At 36.4% G+C, this 19,064-nt stretch overlaps 1 protein-coding gene across 3 annotated transcripts in view; it reads right to left on the bottom strand.

The window, feature by feature from the left end:
- LOC149654089 (von Willebrand factor D and EGF domain-containing protein-like) overlaps positions 1 to 15,593 on the bottom strand; it is a 135,099-nt gene extending 119,506 nt beyond the window's left edge. The window contains exons 1-3 of one of the 3 annotated variants that reach the window (XM_089845468.1): positions 15,354 to 15,593; positions 15,221 to 15,283; positions 14,354 to 14,733 (exon numbers count right to left, since the gene is read on the bottom strand). In XM_089845468.1, the coding sequence (XP_089701594.1) occupies positions 14,354 to 14,453 (100 nt within the window). In that variant the 5' untranslated portion in view covers positions 14,454 to 14,733; positions 15,221 to 15,283; positions 15,354 to 15,593. Of the gene's footprint in view, positions 1 to 14,353; positions 14,734 to 15,220 lie in introns of all 3 variants that reach the window. The other 2 variants (XM_089845467.1, XM_089845469.1) reach the window with 2 other exon arrangements.
- Between the last annotated feature and the right edge of the window lie 3,471 nt (positions 15,594 to 19,064).

Raw genomic sequence — 19,064 nt, 5'->3', positions numbered from 1 at the left:
GGTAATGATATCCTAAACCCAACCAAGCAACCTGAGCCATGATAATTTATAGAGTCATTGGTATATTGCGCTATTCCAACGCTAAAGTAATTGAAGGCGGGGTCAATATGGTATAATTTTAAAAGTAAGGGAGCGTACGTGGGCTTAAAGTAGAATGAAAATTATGGGCGCACTGTCATGTTTCATCATTATTGATCACTAAACTAAAAGACTATTTAGAATAAGAAACCTCAAGCGGGACATAAATACCCCATTAAGGCCAGGGTTATAGCTAGCAAAAAGAAACCGTACCTTACAGATAGAGGGGTTGGAGAGGGCACGCGGTTGGATCATTGGATAAACCTATAAATAATCCAATATGGCGGGCCCACTATTTTAATGACGTCATTAAATAGGCAAGGGGTACTTTTCTTTCTTTTTCTAACCATCAAAACCTTTTTAATACATTAAGGTTCTTTTTTCTCATTCTTTTCAAAACCTTCCCACTTCTCCTAGGCTTTGATAAAACTTGGTTTGTCAATGGCTTCTATTCGAAAACCATGGAATATCCTCACATTTTTCTAATATAACCAACCTGCCATCTTTCTCTCGAATAAGTTTTTTTTCTCCTTTATTTCCATCTCATTATTGAGTTAAACGACTCAGATCAACGCTAGCAGAAAGAAAATTCGGGTTTTTACTTCCAGAAAGAAAATGTTCTTAAATTTTTAGGGAATTTCTTTAAAGTGCATTGTAATGAAGTTAGTTGGAAAATATAATATATATATCGTTTGGAACACCAGTGGTCAACGTATGTCACCATTGGTAGATAGATATTATCAGAAGGGGATAATAGAAGGATGACACTCTGTATCCTCTTAATCCATGATTCTTCCCAGGCTCAAATTTCTACTACATCCTCAGCAATCAACCCACAAACCTTGATTGTCTTGACGTGGGACAAAAATCCACAACCGTATGCGCCTTGGCAAATAGTTAATGGCAATAGAGTAATGATGAAGGAACTATTTATCGCGTATGTGATTCGGTTTAGTGACCTAGCTCCAAATGTAAAATGATGTCGGGAAGAATCATACCCCACTCTGTGGTGCACTTCTCTCTCGAAGAGAAGTATTATATACTTCTGATATTAAGTATCACCCCTTTTGGGGACGAAACTGGTTAAAAAAATGACCCAATTCAACTAGTATACACAGTCCCCTTGAAGTTCAAATATTAAGCCTAATTCCAAAACAGGGCGCGTTTTCACGGGAGTTTGTCCAATTCAGGGCTACATGGGGCAAAGAGCCGTGCATACTATGTATAAGACGAAATATAGGGCGAGATTTTATTGGCGTTGTTCCCCTCTAATGGTGAGTTTATATTCCTCGAATATCGCGTCTCTTAATGACTATACCAAGCAAAAGTCATCAAAGCAATTTTGCGAGACTCCTGCCTTCGGAACTGGAAATGAGGGACCGGCTATATCATCAAGCGACAACTATTAGGGGGCATTGAGAAGTAGTATAGCGGAAATAGGGAAAAATATAGACCATTTCGATGCTATATCGGAGCTATCTTGCATATTACGTCCCCAGTACTAAAAGCGAATTGAAATTGTAGCATATCTAAACCCAAAATTGTAGAATTCAATTCAGCCAAGAAGTTAAGGTACAATTACAAAACAACACGTATAGAAAGCTAAACCCCAGCTGGCTTGAGAGTTCCATCAAAATGCTCCAAGGACGACCTATCCCTTTAAATATACAGTTCGTATGTACATTTCTGACAGTTTCGCGTAATGCACGTCGTAAGATTTTTGGTTCCCTGTTCAGACTTTTGAACATACTCTAAACAGTAAATGCCTGGCACGTAATGTTTGTTTCCCTTGCAATTTAATACAGTCAAAGGCAAATGGGTGTCGAGTCTCTATTTAGGCCCGTATATTCTTGGATAAACGCTACCTGGACGTAGTTCATATACCAGTTACATAGTAACCTGACACTGGCAACATTGTAATTATAAGTTTATAAATAACCCTTGGACGTAGAGTCAAGCTGTGGGTGAATGAATTTGGCGAGTTGGAACTTGTTAAGACTTCCGAAGTTCAAGGAGAAATAATTCATTGTTACTGGAGAGTACCGTAAAAGGTAAGGGTACCCTCACATCCCTAAGGTTTCAGTAATAAGTTTAAAATGGTCAACTTTAAGAGATATTCACCAGGGAATATATATACACCGAGTATAACAAGGCGACGGACGCACTAGGACTTTCTTGAAAACGCTAGGGAATTCGCTATCTTCTCGGGCAGACTTTATACCAATATATATAGACAAACATAAGGAATTGAGAATTTTCTGCGAGGAAGCTATACTCGTAGCTGGAATATGGGTCTTAAATTTCATAGCTAACTTCCCTCGATTTAAAGCGGAAGAGGAATATAATGTTCCGAATATGCACTTTGCGCGCGAAAACTCTGAAAATCCGCGAAGTGGAAACCACGCAGGTTTAAGCAACATGTTTTGTTAAAAAATGTAGTTTTGAAAAACCAGGAAATTGAAAGAAAAAGCTCGTAGGACACGTGAAAGGTAGACACACGCATGGCCCATCTAATTAGACGCAGTATGGACGAGGAAAATTCTAATAAGTATGACAGACTAACAAGACTTCAAGAAAATCAAAATTAATGTTTACAAATCCGTTCATTGTGAGTTATGGACTACCATCTTAGTGTAGTGTTTTTAGCGCAGCTCATTAGTCAAATAAGTTAATACAAAACCTAAAGTAAAGCAATGAATAAAATAACAATAACTTAAAGTAAAAGTATTGCGTTCCCCCATCAGGTTTCAGTATGTGGGTAAGCAGGGAAGAAATGAGGTTTACTTGGGAGGTGACGGAAGGGGTGTGGGGGTCAAGTCACCTCCGGCGGACACGGGGCAGTCGGCACCTAGTAGGATCGCCGACATGTGTCTTATTCCCTCAAAACTTTGCCGCCCAGAAGCTTGGCTTACAGGAGTGCGCCACACTCCCGGCTAAAAACTGAGTTCCCAATCAACTACACAAAAAATTCCCGAGTTAAAATCAACGCGAGTAAATAAATAAATAAATAAATATTCTTTTCTTACAATAAACTACACTCTCATAAAATATTAAAAAACATACAAATTAATTTCACCAAAACTAAATAACCTTTAACCTTTAGAAGGGCAAGAACCTTCAGATAGGATAGAATGACCTCACACACAAGATCGAGTCATCTTTTTATATGAAGACAAATGAGGTACTGGCAAAAAAAAATGTACCTCACGACACTTGTACGTTTTTCCATATATCTAGGCTTCCTACTAGTTTCACGGTATAACGATAAGTACCTGAATAAAATTGTTATAAAGACGGGGAGTTTCTATGTAAAGTACGTAACGTAACGTAACATATAAGAAAGCATATACTGAATCAGCGGGTGGTTTTTTCTTTCCCCAAGTCAGGAGAGTGAAGGAAAATGAAAATTTGTATAGCTTATCAATCAAATACAGCTAGTTCGTTCTCTCCCCCTAAAAACTCTAACATAAGGTTCCGTCCATAGATTTTAGTCAAAGTTAACTTTCCCTCCAATCCCTTAAATGGGAAACCCATCAGTTTCAGGAGTTTGGTAAAAATGAAGCAAGGGGCTCAAGGCAAATTAGATATTTTGGGACTAAAAACATTTAAAGTTAAAACTGGTAAGTAACTTTACAGGGAAATATATATATTTTTTTTTCAAATAAATAGGCGTTAAATAGACCAATTCGGTTATTACTAACAGAGAGACCAACACACAGGGGTGAGACCACCATTGGGGTATTGTTCCTCGCGCCAACAAACTCGCACTGCCTCTGGTGGAGTTTCTTGGCGAGAAGGAGACCACCCCAATGGTGACCTCGCCCCTGTGTGTTGGTTTCTCTGTTTGTAATTTCCGAATTGGTCTTGATACTTCTCCAAGCGCCTAGGTGTTATGCAGGTTCAATGTGAAAAATGATTTACAGGCGCTATAATAAAGTAACTGCTTTTAAACTTGAAATAAATAAAGAGGGTTATAGTTAAAGGCGTTATATAGACCAATTCGGTTATTACAAACGGAGAAACCAACACAAAGGGATGAGACCACCATTGGGGTATTCTTCCTCGCGCCAACAAACTCGCACTGCCTCTGGTGGAGCTTCTTGGCGAGAAGGAGGCCACCCCAATGGCGACCTCGCCCCTGTGTGTTGGTTTCTCTGTTAGAAATTTCCGAATTGGTCTTGATTCTTCTCCTAGCGCCTAGGTGTTATGCAGGTGCAATATGTAAAAGGATTTACAGGCGCTATAATAAAGTAACTGCTTTTAAACTTGAAATAAATAAAGAAAGAGAAAGAGTTTTAACAATGTTTCTAAATTTTCAACAACCGACCATCTGCCATATCAATACACCTTTCAACCATAAATATTCCAGAAAGAGTAAAAAATTCTAGAGAATAGCGAGAAGGGAAGAGAAACAGCCGGAACCTAGCATCATGGGGTTCTCAAGGGATAAAAATACAAAAGTCGATAGTGACTCCTTGGACGCGACGATTAAAAGACAGTAATGAATATATAATTGAGTACTCACTGGGAGTCTTTCATATATACGCGGCGGATACACGTATATAAAAGGAACTGTATGTTAGCGAAAGGGCGAGCTAAAATGAAGAGAGTGGATTGAGTGACAGGTCTCGGAGAGAAGAGGCTTAATAACAGGCCTTTTATAACTCCTTTGGCTTCGTGATTAGAACTTGGACGAGAGTTGGGGGGAAAAGGGGTAGGGGAGGAGAACATTTTTAAAAGGATGTTTAACTTTAATCGCCGAGTTACGGACCCCCGAAAGGAAACACTGCCAAGATATTGTAGCCTCAAGCTCTCCAAGTTTAACTTGCGAAACTTGTACGTCAGAGGAAATTGTAAAGAGAGAGATATGATGCTAGGAAGGTTGTTAAAGGGCTAATACGGCTCTTCATTAATTTAAATTGTCAAAAGATATCCCAATTAATATGAAATCAGAGGATACTAAGGTCAAATTTCTCCACGGTTCAAATTTCACGCGCTTAATCCAATATCGGAAGCTGCTCGAGCTATATACAGCTTCAGTTCCGGCGTGGGTATGTCATTATCTACCTCAAGGAAAAACCTAACATTACTCGCGTATTCTTTAATAATGTATAACTAGTTACTTAATTATCATTTGAAATATCGATTATTTTATAAACTCTTTGATTAAAGAAAACGTGCAGGTTAGATAACAATATGCTTAAAAAGAACGGCCTTTTTCTATGATCTCTTATTACAAAATAATAAGCACTTAATTAGCCTTAACGAGGACTACTGTGCCGCCATTAGTTTAGTTTCGTCTGCTAAATCGAACCACTTACCCCCACGGGATTGGTTGAATTCTCACAGGCTGAGATAGGCAAGGGCAGTAAGGTAGTTAGGGGGAAGTGGTCCGATTTAGTAGACGCCACTTAGGCAAAAAGGGGGGAACCATAGTCCTCTTTTTTTAAGACTAATTAAATGTCAATTATTTTGTAATAAGAGATCATTTCTTTTAATTTTATTCCTTTTATATTTAGAAAAAGGCCATTCTTTTAAGGCATAATGTTATGTTACCTAAACTTTTCCTTTAAAAATTAATAATTTCCGGGATCCTTCAATTAACAATATTAATTAATTTATGCGCTGCAGTTATAAGCAATCACTTTCAACTAAAGGCGTAAAATTTAAATTATCCAGGTAAATAAGTAAATAAATAAATACGAAGTCTTTCAATGAAAATTTTGACAGTATCCCTTTGAAAGCTACATACTATAGCTTTCCAGGACACAAACGCGTCAACCGCGTGTTAGTTGATATAGCCGTTTGCCGAACGTTCAAAAGAGCAGACATATATTTACTGTAAACTGAGAGAGAAAGAGAAGGGAAAATTATAGGATGAGAATCTTAAGAAAAGTTAAACAGCTGCCTATCTATCTTTTCAAGCAGGGTTCGTACGAAATTTTTACATTGAAAATCCCTGACTTTTCCAGGTTATCCCTGACCATTTTAAGGTGTTTACCAGAGCCAACTTCATCACACCTGGCTCATATTTGGCATTGCATGAAGAATGGTTTGATATGCAAAACAAAATCCCTGACATATCCCTGACTTTTCAGGAAAATGTTTTAAATCCCTGACTTATTCCCCTATTTTCCATATCCCTGACTTATCCAGGTTCCGTACGAACCCTGTTTTGGAGCAGTAAAATTTAAAAGGGGTATAGCCTACGTAACGTTATAGACTACAGAAAGGGGGGTGAGATATTTCATATATATTACCAGGAAAGGGGGGGGGGTGACAAAATGGGAGGGTTTTACGCGTGATTAATTTTCTATTCAGCGTAAATATTTAATGGGGTTTGTTACGTGATGGAGCAGAGAGAGAGAGTGAGAGAGAGTGAAGTTGGATCATGCAATCTTCCAATACGGAGGGAGGATTTTTGGGATAACTGGGATCATTTGACCAGATCTTCTCTCTCTTCTCTCTCTCTTTGGATGTGTGTGGTGTGTCAAGAGTCTTTTCATTTCTCTTTCATTTTCACGTGTCAAGACTCCTTTTGATCGAACGTTATTTTTAACGAGGCTACTTTAAAATAGGTGTACATTTTATATCCAACACAAAACGCTGTACGTACTACATCGATTTTAAGAGCTATTTTAAAAATGTGTTTAGTAGAGAAGGGTAAAAAAACTGACGTCAATTTATCGTTCTCGCCCTGTTTATCAAATTTAATCGGATTCTGCCTTATATAATTGAGTTCAAGTATATATTATTTTACAGGGTTGCCATATTCAAATTCCCTGACTTTTCCAGGTTTTCCCTTACGTTTTTTTACGATTTTCATTGACTTTTAGGCCCCATTGTCATTGTTCAAAACATAACTAATGAATTGGTTTTAAATCGCATTTTTGAATATGTAAAGTAGAAGATTGTGTGATGGTTGAACAGCAGATATTTTAGCCACTTTAACCAAATTCCCTGACTTTTCCCTGATTTTGTTGAAATTCTTTAAATTCCCTGACCATTTTGGCCCATTTTGAAACTCCCTCACTTCTCCAGTCTTCCCTGATTTGAGGCAACCCTGATTAAACTGTATGAGCAGACGAGCTTAAGGTACTCGAAAAGAAGGAACTACTTGTAGGAAATCAATACAAAATTTAAAATTAATTAATAGGATGAATTTTTTTGCAGTTCAAGTCTTCCCGAGTTAAAATAAAATATAGGCCTAATCATGCAAATTAAAAAGGAGTATAATTGCGTACACTAATTAACCTATTTGAGGCTCGACCATCTTTGTTTCGCAACAAGGACAGGACAGGCGCTCCAAATTACCCTTCGTTATAAAATATGCCTAATCAATTAGCGACTAAAGGGAGCGTAGGACACTAATTAACCAATCCAATTTCAAGCACCAATCTTTGTATGCCTCACTGAAAATGCCACCCAAAAAAAAAGGTTAGGTCACAACCTACACCGTACACCTCCTCTCTCTGACATACGCCGACACTATCTGTAAGTCTCAATGGCACTCCTCTATATCGGAAGTAGTAAAGGACACATTTGAAAAACAAAAATAAAATCCCTTTAAAAAGGGAAGATTTTGGGAATAAAAATAAAAACATCTCGACACACCCCATTTCAAATGCACGCGCGCCTAAAGTCACTGCCCCCTCCAATGAAAAATCTTTACGAAATAAAAAATAAAATATACGGTAAAATAATATAAGAAAAAAGTACTTTTCAATGTCATGAATCAATGTCGAATGCATTGGCTTTAAAATCCCACCCGCCAAAACCATAAAAACAAGAGGAGATCGAGGGTGTGGGAAAATGGAAATAGAATAAATACTAGCAGTTAAAATAATCTTCGCGGTACCCATTAAACTAGAAAGATGAAGCTAGATACGCCGGGTTCTAGAGAAAGAAAGAAAGAAAGAAGGAAAAAAGTGAAAGCAATGTGGCATAAAGAGAAGGGATGCTAGAGACGATCTTTTACTTTTAGTATAAGGATTCTTAGTCCCCGAAGGAGAAACTAAAACGAATAGGGCCCTATCAAAAGAAACCCAACTAAAGGACCCGAAACATGGTGAGAAAGACGACATTCAGCCTTGCAGAAATTAGTTTTAAAATTGGTAATAGCTACGTCAAGTCCCGAGTAAGTGAACTATTCCAAATTGTGAACCGGAACTCGAGGTGTCCATCTTTACCCATCAAATAAAGATCACTCCAAAGTCCCAGCCATCATAAGCCTTGCTCTGACTATACGTTTTATGCTTAACCATACCAAATACGCCTTCAGTTGAACTGGACCCAAGGTTTCAAAGTTGTGAACCGGAACTCGAGGTGTCCACCTTTATCCCATCAAATAAAGATAGACACTCCCAAGTCCCAGCCATCATAAGCCTTGCTTTGACTATACGTTTTATGCTTAACCATTTCAAACACGCCTTCAGTTGAACTGGACCCAAGATATTAAAGTTTAGAACTGGAACTCGAGGTGTCCACCTTTACCCCATCAAATAAAGATAGACACTCCCAAGTCCCAGTCATCATAAGCCTTGCTTTGACTATACGTTTTATGCTTAACCATTTCAAACACGCCTTCAGTTGAACTGGACCCAAGATATGAAAGTTTAGAACTGGAACTCGAGGTGTCCACCTTTACCCCATCAAATAAAGATAGACACTCCCAAGTCCCAGCCATCATAAGCCTTGCTATTAGACTATACGTTTTATGCTAACCATACCAAACACGCCTTCAGTTGAACTGGACCCAAGGTATCAATGTTGAGAACCGGAACTCGAGGTGTCCACCTTTACCCTGCAAATAAAGATAGACACTCCCAAGTCCCAGCCATCATAAGCCTTGCTTAGACTATACGTTTTATGCTTAACCATACCAAACACGCCTACGGTTGAACTAGACCCAAAGTATCAAAGTTGAAAATAGGAACTCGAGGTGTCCACCTTTACCCTCTGAAATCCGCTCCAAAGTCCCAGTCATCATAAGCCTTGCTTAGACTATACGTTTTATGCTTAACCATTTCAATAAGTTTTATGCTTAACCATACCACACCCACAATAAAGTATATTCATTTGAATTGGCCATAATACGCTGAAATTTGGCAGCAGAACTCGATGCGTTCCACTTTAAAAAAAGATAACAGCAAGGATCAAAAATGTCATCTTTCCAGCCAGGCCACGAAGGAATATTGTTAATAGCCCCAACATCATTTTTTTTCCAAAGGGTATAATAAGGATGCGCTTCTCTACAAGGCAAAAAAGGGCCTTATTTTTCTCATTCTCGGCATGCTGTTCCCTTATTCTTCTTGGGTTTTTTAAAGAGGAAAAGTATTATATTCTTTTAAAAAAAGGGGGGCTAAAGGAATTTTCAGAAGTTCTTAATATAAAAGGAGATCCTCTCTCTCTCTCTCTTTCTCTCTCTGGATGCTGGAAGATGCCGGGGCAATTTCGAGAAATTTATTGCCGCCTATTATTGAAAGCTAACCTATTTACTTGGCTTCATCTATAGTCAAACACTAGAAGATTCCTTCTTTTTTAAAAAAAATAAAATAAAATATTGTATAAAGTTGTTATACAAAGGCTTTCCCTCTCTATATGGGCTAGCTAGGTTATTCAACTCTTTAATATAAGACAAAGATGGTCAAGAGTTTTATGGAGTATAAGTTAATAGATATTGGGTGGTCAAATATAAGCAGTTGGCTTATTTCTCTGAAATTATGAATTTCCCTTTAAGAAGGGTTAAAATGTACTCCTAGATCAAACGTTTCTACTAATTAATTGAAATTATACCTATAGTAATTGAGATTTAAAAGGGGTGAAACTAAACAATGGAATTAAAAGAAAATCTTTCCCAGTTTTATTTAAGTAGTAATGACCACCCAGATATGCAAGCATCCAAGATGGCGGCCGCCATGACGTCATGGTCGCCATGTTGGATGCTCGTATATCTCTGTAGTCGTTACTACTTATTTAGGACTAATTTTGTAATAAAGTAAAATGCTATAAATAATTAATTAGTTTTCGAGAAATTCACCCCAAATTTCCTGAATCCTTACAAAGAATAACTTCGGTTGAAAAAAGAAACCTTTACCTTAAATTAAGCTTTGTGAAACCCTTCGTATTATTTTTCGTGGAACTGATCAAAATATAAATTATTTTCTATGGAAAAAGGCGCGTTGCGTTTTCAAATGAAATCTAAATTAGATTTTTGGTAAATATTACAACTATAGATCTTAAGACGTCTAAGAATAATAAATAAAACGTAAGAAAAAAATGATATGTTTACAATTTTTTTTAAACTTCAAAAATCGAATTCTAATTTTAAGAAGCAATATATTACCCAACGTTTTTACCGGATCATTTTGATCCCTTTAAAGAATGCGGTAAAAATACATCTTTTCAAGTATACATTACAAAGCTACCTTAATTTTAAGGATGAAAAACCATTCCTTTTACTGCAATATCGACTTGAAACGCGATATATAGGAGTTAGTACACATTTCCACGGGAAATTCAGTCTATTTTTACTGGTATTTCCGCCCTTTAACAAGGAAATTCAACGTATATACCTGGGAATTTATAGTAGACAAGAAAAAAAATGCGAAAGAAAAAAACCAGTAGTTTCACCATCCAAGAAAAGGAAAAAACCTTGTTATGAGAGAGAGAGAGATTGTCGATATTTGAAATTCAGATTTTTTTCCCAGGCTAGTCAAAACGTACATATATGAAAAATAGTAAAAGAGTTTTTAGCCCTAGTTTTCCCAAAGCGTAGAATAGACAGGATAAGTATTTTCCTTCCTAAAAAAATCCAGAGATTCGTTTCGAAATTTGGGAAACAAAATTTTACCGCGTTATTCCAAATTTTATTCAGTTTTCAATTTTTAAAATAGGGATGGATGGTTTAGGCCTCGCTTAACTTCTCTAAAATCGTTATAGACGCGAGAGAAGCCGCCTTAAAGGGTGGTTTAAATTGATAAGGGGACGCAATGGCAAAAAAATAAAGAATACATTTTTTTCTTCGGTGTTTTATATGGGCATCTCGTTTCTATTTCAAAATATTTTAAAATGATTAGAATTTAAAGAAGAAACTGAGATGTTTGTATATATATACATACATATCCAAGACCGTATGGTATTTTAGGACAAACATTTTTAAGAAATTCCAAATTTTCGCGGATTATTTTTGCGAAATTCTCAAAGGAGATTTCTTAGAATTTTCACGCAATTTTGAGAAAGAGAAAAAAAGAGTAGAAATGTGTAATGTAATATATAAAAAGTCCCCACAAACATATATAGTCCAAAACCCAATATTTTTACATAAATAATAATCTGAATTACGGATGAACATTAAGTTATTGGGTTAATAACGAAAACGTAGCAGTTTAATTTTTGGGGATTTATACGAATTACTTTGAAGAAAATTACATTCAAAATATGTGTAAGCAGCCTATACAGGGTGTCTCTAATAAGTCTGCCATATATTAAAATGCGTGTTCTTTCTTTCAGGAGCCAATAAGTAATTGGGAGCACATATCTCCCTAACAAATGTTGTAGACCTCACGTTGATTGATTTGATACCAGTTCCACTCAGACTTATCAGAAACACCCTGTACGCGTAGCACCAAATTTAAATTATGCAAATAAAACTGAACCAAACTTCAACAAAGGTCTAAAATTATTCACAGAATATAATCCCCTTGAATTCAAAGAGAGGTATACGGTAATATACGCCCAATTTAAAATTGGAAACTCAATATTTACTGATACGGATAGATAGCTATATGCCTGTGTAGTTTAAAATTATCTCGAAACGTTCGGTAATTAACGTACGCCCCGACAAAGTACGAAAGTGTTTTAAGAATATATAGGAATATATTTCGCAAATTCAAATACCTTCCCAAGATGCCTCGCAATATAACGCTATAAGTTTAATTCTTACCCTATATGATATTTAAACTGAAGTTATCAAATAATCTCCACTTTACATAAATTTAATTTAATTTGAAATAAAATTATATAAAAGTTGTATATAATTATACTAAAATTATTTACTTTAGATTAATCTACTTTTAATCAAAGGAACGCTTCGCCACTTTGCGCTTCCCGAATATAAGGTAATAATCACGAATTCCTCCTTAAAGCGACTATAGTAATTGAAGGAATTGAAAAATAAAAAGAAAAAGTGTGGAGGAAGCCGTTCTATAACAACTCCCGAGACATACCCCCGAAGTTCAGTTTCAAAACGAAAAGGGAGTGTGAAATATTTATATTTGTGATTTTAAAGGGAGGGTGAAGTAGAAAATCAAGTGAATTTTTATCGTTTCTTCCACTAATTACAAGACCAGTCTGCATAATGAAACATTCAGGAAATACTTCCGAATGATTTTAAAATTCAAATTAGGTTCAGATTTTAAGGATGATTTTGAAAAAGGACCTCCGACCAATCGCGTATTGCCCTGCCTTTTTATTAACAAAATTCTCGTGGCACGTTCCGTGTCGAATGAAATTTATCACGAGATTTGATAAAATTTGCGCGCGACGTGACAATCGTGGCGCGAGACATAGAGCGTGCCACGAGAATTTTGTTTACAAAAAAGGCAAGGCGTTACGTGATTGGTCGGAGGTTCTTCTTTAAAATTATCCTTAAAATCTGAACCTATTTTGAATTTTAAAATCATTCCGAAGTATTTCCTGAATGTTTGACTATGCAGACTGGTCTTATAATTAGTAGAAGAATCGATAAAAAATCACTTGATTTTCTACTTCACCCTCCCTTTAACAAAGTCTAAAATCCGAGTTTTTTTTTCATAATAATAATAAAATTTAAAGATACGTATACATATCTTTCAATAAGCTTCATTTTCCCTTCCCTTTAGTTGTCAACAAGTCTTACGAAAAGAGCGAAATAACCGGGCCAAAAGAGGTTTATAAGCCTATATGGTTCAATCCCCAAAAGAACTAATAGCATTTTAAATTAGCTATTAGACTTAGGAAATGGAGAAAATCGACAGTATAGCACTAATTTACACGACTAAAACACACTAATCAAAGTCTTAGAACATTCCAAACAATTATTCAACCTAACACAATTTGAATTTTTATCAAAGAGGTTCGTTTGTTCAGGACCTTAATGTATGCACCAACCCTCCTCAAATAAGTAAGGTAAAAACAAAGGGTTTTTATATAGCCTATGTTAAATTATAAATTAGGTATAGCATCAATAAAACACTCAGGTTAAAGTTTCATTACCAAGAATAATAAATTTGTCTTGAACTTGCGGTAATTCTTCTATATTATAAATAAAATATTTGATTTAAATTGTAAGTATTTGCGTATTAAAAATTTAAGTTGTTAAATAGTATAAAACGAATTTTAACGAAGAACTGATACATTGTCGTTTAAGTATCTAAAAGTTCTATCAGAATTCGCGCGATTAATCATCAAGGGAAGGCGCTAATTACAAATTTATAACTATTTTTCCTATTAGGAATAATAATTATTACGATAAACTTACGTTTAATTCAAACGCCCCGATAAAATAGGTGGAAATAGGTCAAATTCAAAGCGATTCGCGCTCTAATATAATTTCCCAAACAGCTTAGCCTATTAGTCTTAGAGCAACCAAATTTAAATATTTAAATGTAAACTACGTTCCCCCTAATAATACACTATAATTTAAACTTGAAACCCAATTACAGACAGAGTAAATAATTTAAAAAGAGTCCAGCGACTTAGACGCCCAAAATTCACCAAAACTATAACTTAATATTACAAGCCCCTTAAATGCCAGCCACTTCCCATCCTGACTCTAAATTGACTAGTTTAACCTTAACATACCGAAGCAGCTAGGCAGTCTTAACTCTAATAAAAGACGGAATAATTCAATTACTCCCTTAACTTAACTGAACTAACCCAATAACACGTCCTTCGTAAAACGCATCTAAAAATGGATAAGTATCAAGAATATTCCTTAATCGCTACGGGAATTGCAATTAAAACCACGCAAAAATTGGGTTAAGTTACAAATTTTCGCGCGATGTTGCTGCTTCAACCACCACCATCGTCAAACATTAACTATAACCAGTCTTAATCAAATTACGCACGGTTGTTAAATAAAAGGACAATAAAGCCCCCAAAATACACGTCATTCAACAAAAATTCATTCAAACTCCGCGGCCACGCGAGTATACCGAAGAAGAATTAACATTTACTCATCTTTCAAGCATTCATTAACAAACGACACAAATAACTTAAAAGTGTATCGACTCACCAGATTCCGGTTCCTCACCATTAACCACCGATGTACAAGTGAATATGGTAGTTAATAGAGATACGTAGATGACCAAGGTCCATCCTGTTGACCACGACATCTCGAATTTCTTCTTGGTCTTCCGAAGAAGAAGAAGCAGAAAGAAAAGTTTTCTTCCAGAGCTGACCTTTCGTTTGTTTGGAAGAAAGCGGGGAGTAGAGAAACGCTCACGTGTAGGCCGGTCACTCAGGACCGACTGAATCCAGTCGTCTTCTCGCGCTGGGAGGCGAGCACTTCATAAACTGGCAGCGTTGACGGTTGCACCCTCTACTCTTCTCTCGCAACTAGCCCGCACCCTACTTGCAGCCTTGCCTTGCTTCCACAACCTCCCATTTGAAGATCTATTTGGGAAGAGAGAAACGGAGAGAGAGCGGAGAGAGTTGAGAGAGAGAAAGAGAGAACTCGGTACGTGCCAGGGGCAAAGGGTGGGCAAGAGACCCATTAGGGTTCCCTGTTCTCCTCTCCACGGATTCCCCGGGTTCCCAACTACACGGGGTTTTATCGAGTGTGGCGACATCAAGCGACACACCAATGAACTTTCCATGAAAGTTCCCCATGCAGTAGACCCAAATCCAAATTTGGTCGTAAATTTTTTAACACCGGACTAAAAGGTGCTGTACCTATATAGTGTTATGGGTCATGGCTAAACTAAAACTACACTAAAAGGTGTTCCTTAGGTACTTACTAAGTCATTAAATTGTTGAACTAAACTGTTTTAAGAGAGTTTTCTGTTATATAAGGGTAAATTTTTAACGCTGGGTCAGATTTTTAACGCTAGGAGAGTCTATCGGGGGAGGGGGTATATATGTTTATATGAATTATATTTACCTTATGGTGTAGACTTCTACTGTTGCTAGCCATTGTCAAAGATCAAGAGCAATGTTGAAGGGTCTCCATGGGCAAAATTAAAAGTTAGCACATATTAGAAATATTTATGGAATACAGTTAGGTCATTGCTCACTTAAAAAGTTTTAAGATGATAAGGTGACCTGCGGATTTGAAGGTTAGGATAGGGACTATGGTATTCAAAATTGTTATCAAAATGCTAAGCCTTAATCAAAATTGTTATCAAAATGCTAAGCCTTAATCAAAATTGTTATCTAAATGCTAAGCCTTAATCAAAATTGTTATCTAAATGCTAAGCCTTAATCAAAATTATTCTCTAAATGCTAAGCCTTAATCAAAATTGTTATCAAAATGCTAAACCTTAATCAAAACTTTCATCTAAATGCTAAGCCTTAATCAAAATTGTTATCTAAATCCTAAGCCTTAGTCAAAATGTTTATCTAAATGCTAAGCCTTATTCAAAACTGTTATCAAAATGCTAAGCCTTAATCAAAATTGTTAGTAAAATGCTAAGCCTTATTCAAAATATTTTTAAAAATTATAAGCCTTATTCAAAATATTTATCAAAATTCTAAGCCTTAATCAAAATTGTTGTCAAAATGCTAAGCCATAATCAAAACTGTTATCAAAATGCTAAGCCTTAATCAAAATTGTTATCTAAATCCTAAGCCTTAGTCAAAATGTTTATCTAAATGCTAAGCCTTAATCAAAACTGTTATCAAAATGTTAAGCCTTAATCAAAAAATTTATAAAAAAATTAAGCCTTATTCAAAATCTTTATCAAAATTATAAGCCTTATTCAAAATATTTATCAAAATTCTAAGCCTTATTCAAAATATTTATCAAAATTCTAAGCCTTGCTCAAAATCTTTATCAAAATTCTAAGCCTTATTCAAAATATTTATCAAAATTCTAAGCCTTATTCAAAATTTTTATCAAAATTCTTAACATTATGTAACCTTACTAAGAAAATATCCAAAAAAAACCTCAGCCCAATTCAAAGTTTTTATCTAAAAACCTAACCCTAATCCAAACTCGTTACCATGGAGACGTATGAACATGGATGAAGGATGCGCGTGTAAAACATTCGACACTCAACAGGATATGCAACTCCCTATACTAAAAAGTAGACAAATCGATACTAGCGCCGCCTGGTTACCAGCGCTGGAAACCATCGCGGGAAAAATAAAAAATACTGCACATAAGAAAAAAACCCACTGTTTTGCTTCTAGCAGACGACGCTAAGGAAAAAAAATCAACGGTAGCCCGTGTTTTTTTCTTATGTCAAGTATTTTTTATTTTTCCCGCGAGGGTTTCCAGCGCTGGTAACCAGGCGGCGCTAGTATCGATTTGTCTACTTTTTAGTATAGGGAGTTGCACATCCTGTAGAGCATTGAATGTTTTTCACGCGCATCCTTCATCCATGGTATGAAGTTCTTCAATCGGCTCGTTACCATGGAGACGTATGAAGATTTTCAGTCGGCTAGGGTGCTAACCCTAACTCGGGCCTAATTCAAAGTTTCAAACATCCCGTCAAGTGGCCGAGGCTTAGCGATAGAGTGACTCGCTAACAAAAGAAAAATTCTAAAAAATTAAAGTACAAATGAATATTTCGTCCTAAAAGTTTAGATTTCTTATCGCCATCATATTGGCACACTTTCTAAAAAGTATTTCGCAACTTAAACCCAATTTAATTAACTTTAAATCAATTTAAAAAATTAAAACATTGATTTACGGCTTCACTCGTCGAAAGCGGCGATCAAACTGGCCGCCGTCGGAGGGGAGAGAGGGGAGAAGGAACGACATAGACTAAAGACTAGCCTAGAGTGGAAGTTTTTACCATGGATGAAGGATGCGCGTGAGGAAATTTGTTTTCACGCTATAGGATCGGCAACTCCCTATCTCGAACGACAGAATATTCTGTATACACTCTGTTACAACGTCGGTTGTCAGCACGCGCAAAGCTATTTCTCTATGTAACGTAGCTTTGTACGTGCTGTCAAGAGACAAAAAACTTCAGGATCTTCAGGATTTAAAATATCCACGAGTTTTTTTAGCTCGAGTGCTCGGACCTCTAGGCCTTAGTTTCAAATACGTGTGAAATTGCATACAGTCTACTACACTCATTTGAAACTAAGGTCTAGAGGTCCGTGCACTCGAGCTAAAAAACTCGCGGATATTTTAAATCCTGAAGATCCTGAAGTTTTTTGTCTCTTGACAGCACGTACAAAGCTACGTTACATAGAGAAATAGCTTTGCGCGTGCTGACAACCGACGTTGTAACAGAGTATATACAGAATAAGCTGTCGTCCGAGATAGGGAGATGCCTATCCTGTAGAGTGAAAACAAATTTCCTCACGCGCATCCTTCATCCATGGTTTTACGGTACCAAAGTTTCTACCGTATTTTGAATTTTTAGTTCTGGCAGCGGTACAGATTACCCGGAAGGAGAGTTCATAAGATAAAGATCAATTAATGATCACATTTTTTCCATTAGAAAGAACGTATTATCTTTCTCACACGAAGATAGGTTTGACTCTTACCCACACTAACTTTCCAGTTTATAACTATGCATTATTCTATGAGATGACTTTTCAATTTTTAAGATTTTTCATTTCGCGCCAATTCTAAAATAGCCAAATTAATTGTATTTTTTACCTAAATTTTTACTTTTGAAGCGAGAAATTTATAGGAATAATGCATATACGTGTAATACATGTAAAAAAAATTAAAATAATGTTATTTAAATAAAATTTTAGAATTAAAAAATAAAAAATATTATAATTTCCGATTTCTCTGACTTTGGAGGGGCAATGTAGTAGCATTTCTATAGTTTTTCGTGCAACGAAGCAAATTTAACACCGTACTTTTTTTAGACACGCCTCCAAAAATTGATTTACGATAAAATTTAACTATAATTAACTATTATAGTAGTTAATTACAGTTATAATTAAATGTTAATACGCTCGTTAATACTTGTACATTAACTCGCGAAACAGCAACAGGGGCACATTTAACCGCTAATTGAACACTTGGGGGTCAGCAAGCCGTGGTATAGGTCAACCCCCCCTTCCCCCGTCTTCTCGAAAAAAAAACTACAACATGTCTGACCCCGGAGCCTTTTTGCACACACTTAGCCCAGATTTAATAGTAAAATTTGCTTCATTATTTAGGCCTACACATTCTCAGAAACTCAATTGATGAGAAGCTTAGTTGTGAGGTAAAGAAACAAATTAGGCATGTACTGTTCTTGGAAACATAAAAGGACATTGTAATGTAGGATTTAGGTGTTTTCAGTGCAGTTTGGCCATGTGTATAACTGTGAATGGACCAGTATACGTTGGAGGTCCAAGAAAGTCAGCCTAATTCGGGTTGATGGTCAGAGACAGGAGAAAGGGTGGTCCGAATTCCCAAACACAGAAGCTAAAGGGCCCATGCACGTAACCCCTGTCTCTCCAGGAATTGATTAGAAAAACGTCCACTCCAATCGTGTTTAGGATGAGGCCACGTGAGTGTAGGCTATCAGGCATACCATCACTTGTAAATCCCTTAGGCCTAACTACCTTTCCACAAAAATGTACATTACTTCTTAAGTGAAACTATACCAGCCTTTTAGCATAATTAAATGGTGGTGGCATTTTTTGAAATGAAACTTGGACATTTTGAAAAGCCCAATCCACAATGGTGTGGCTAAGTGGGAACCGGAACTCGAGGCATCCACCTTTACCCCATCAAATAAAGATAGACACTCCCAAGTCCCAGACATCTTAAGCCTTGCTTCGACTATACGTTTCATGCTTAACCATACCAAACACGCCTACGGTTG

The sequence above is a fragment of the Phalangium opilio genome, unplaced genomic scaffold (genome assembly GCF_054372755.1).
Source record: "Phalangium opilio isolate 3A_F unplaced genomic scaffold, DU_Popi_V2 ptg000079l_1, whole genome shotgun sequence".
Taxonomy (NCBI): domain Eukaryota; kingdom Metazoa; phylum Arthropoda; class Arachnida; order Opiliones; family Phalangiidae; genus Phalangium; species Phalangium opilio.
The sequence above is the reverse complement of the archived record's forward strand: the minus strand, read 5'-3'. Positions and strand labels throughout refer to the sequence as shown.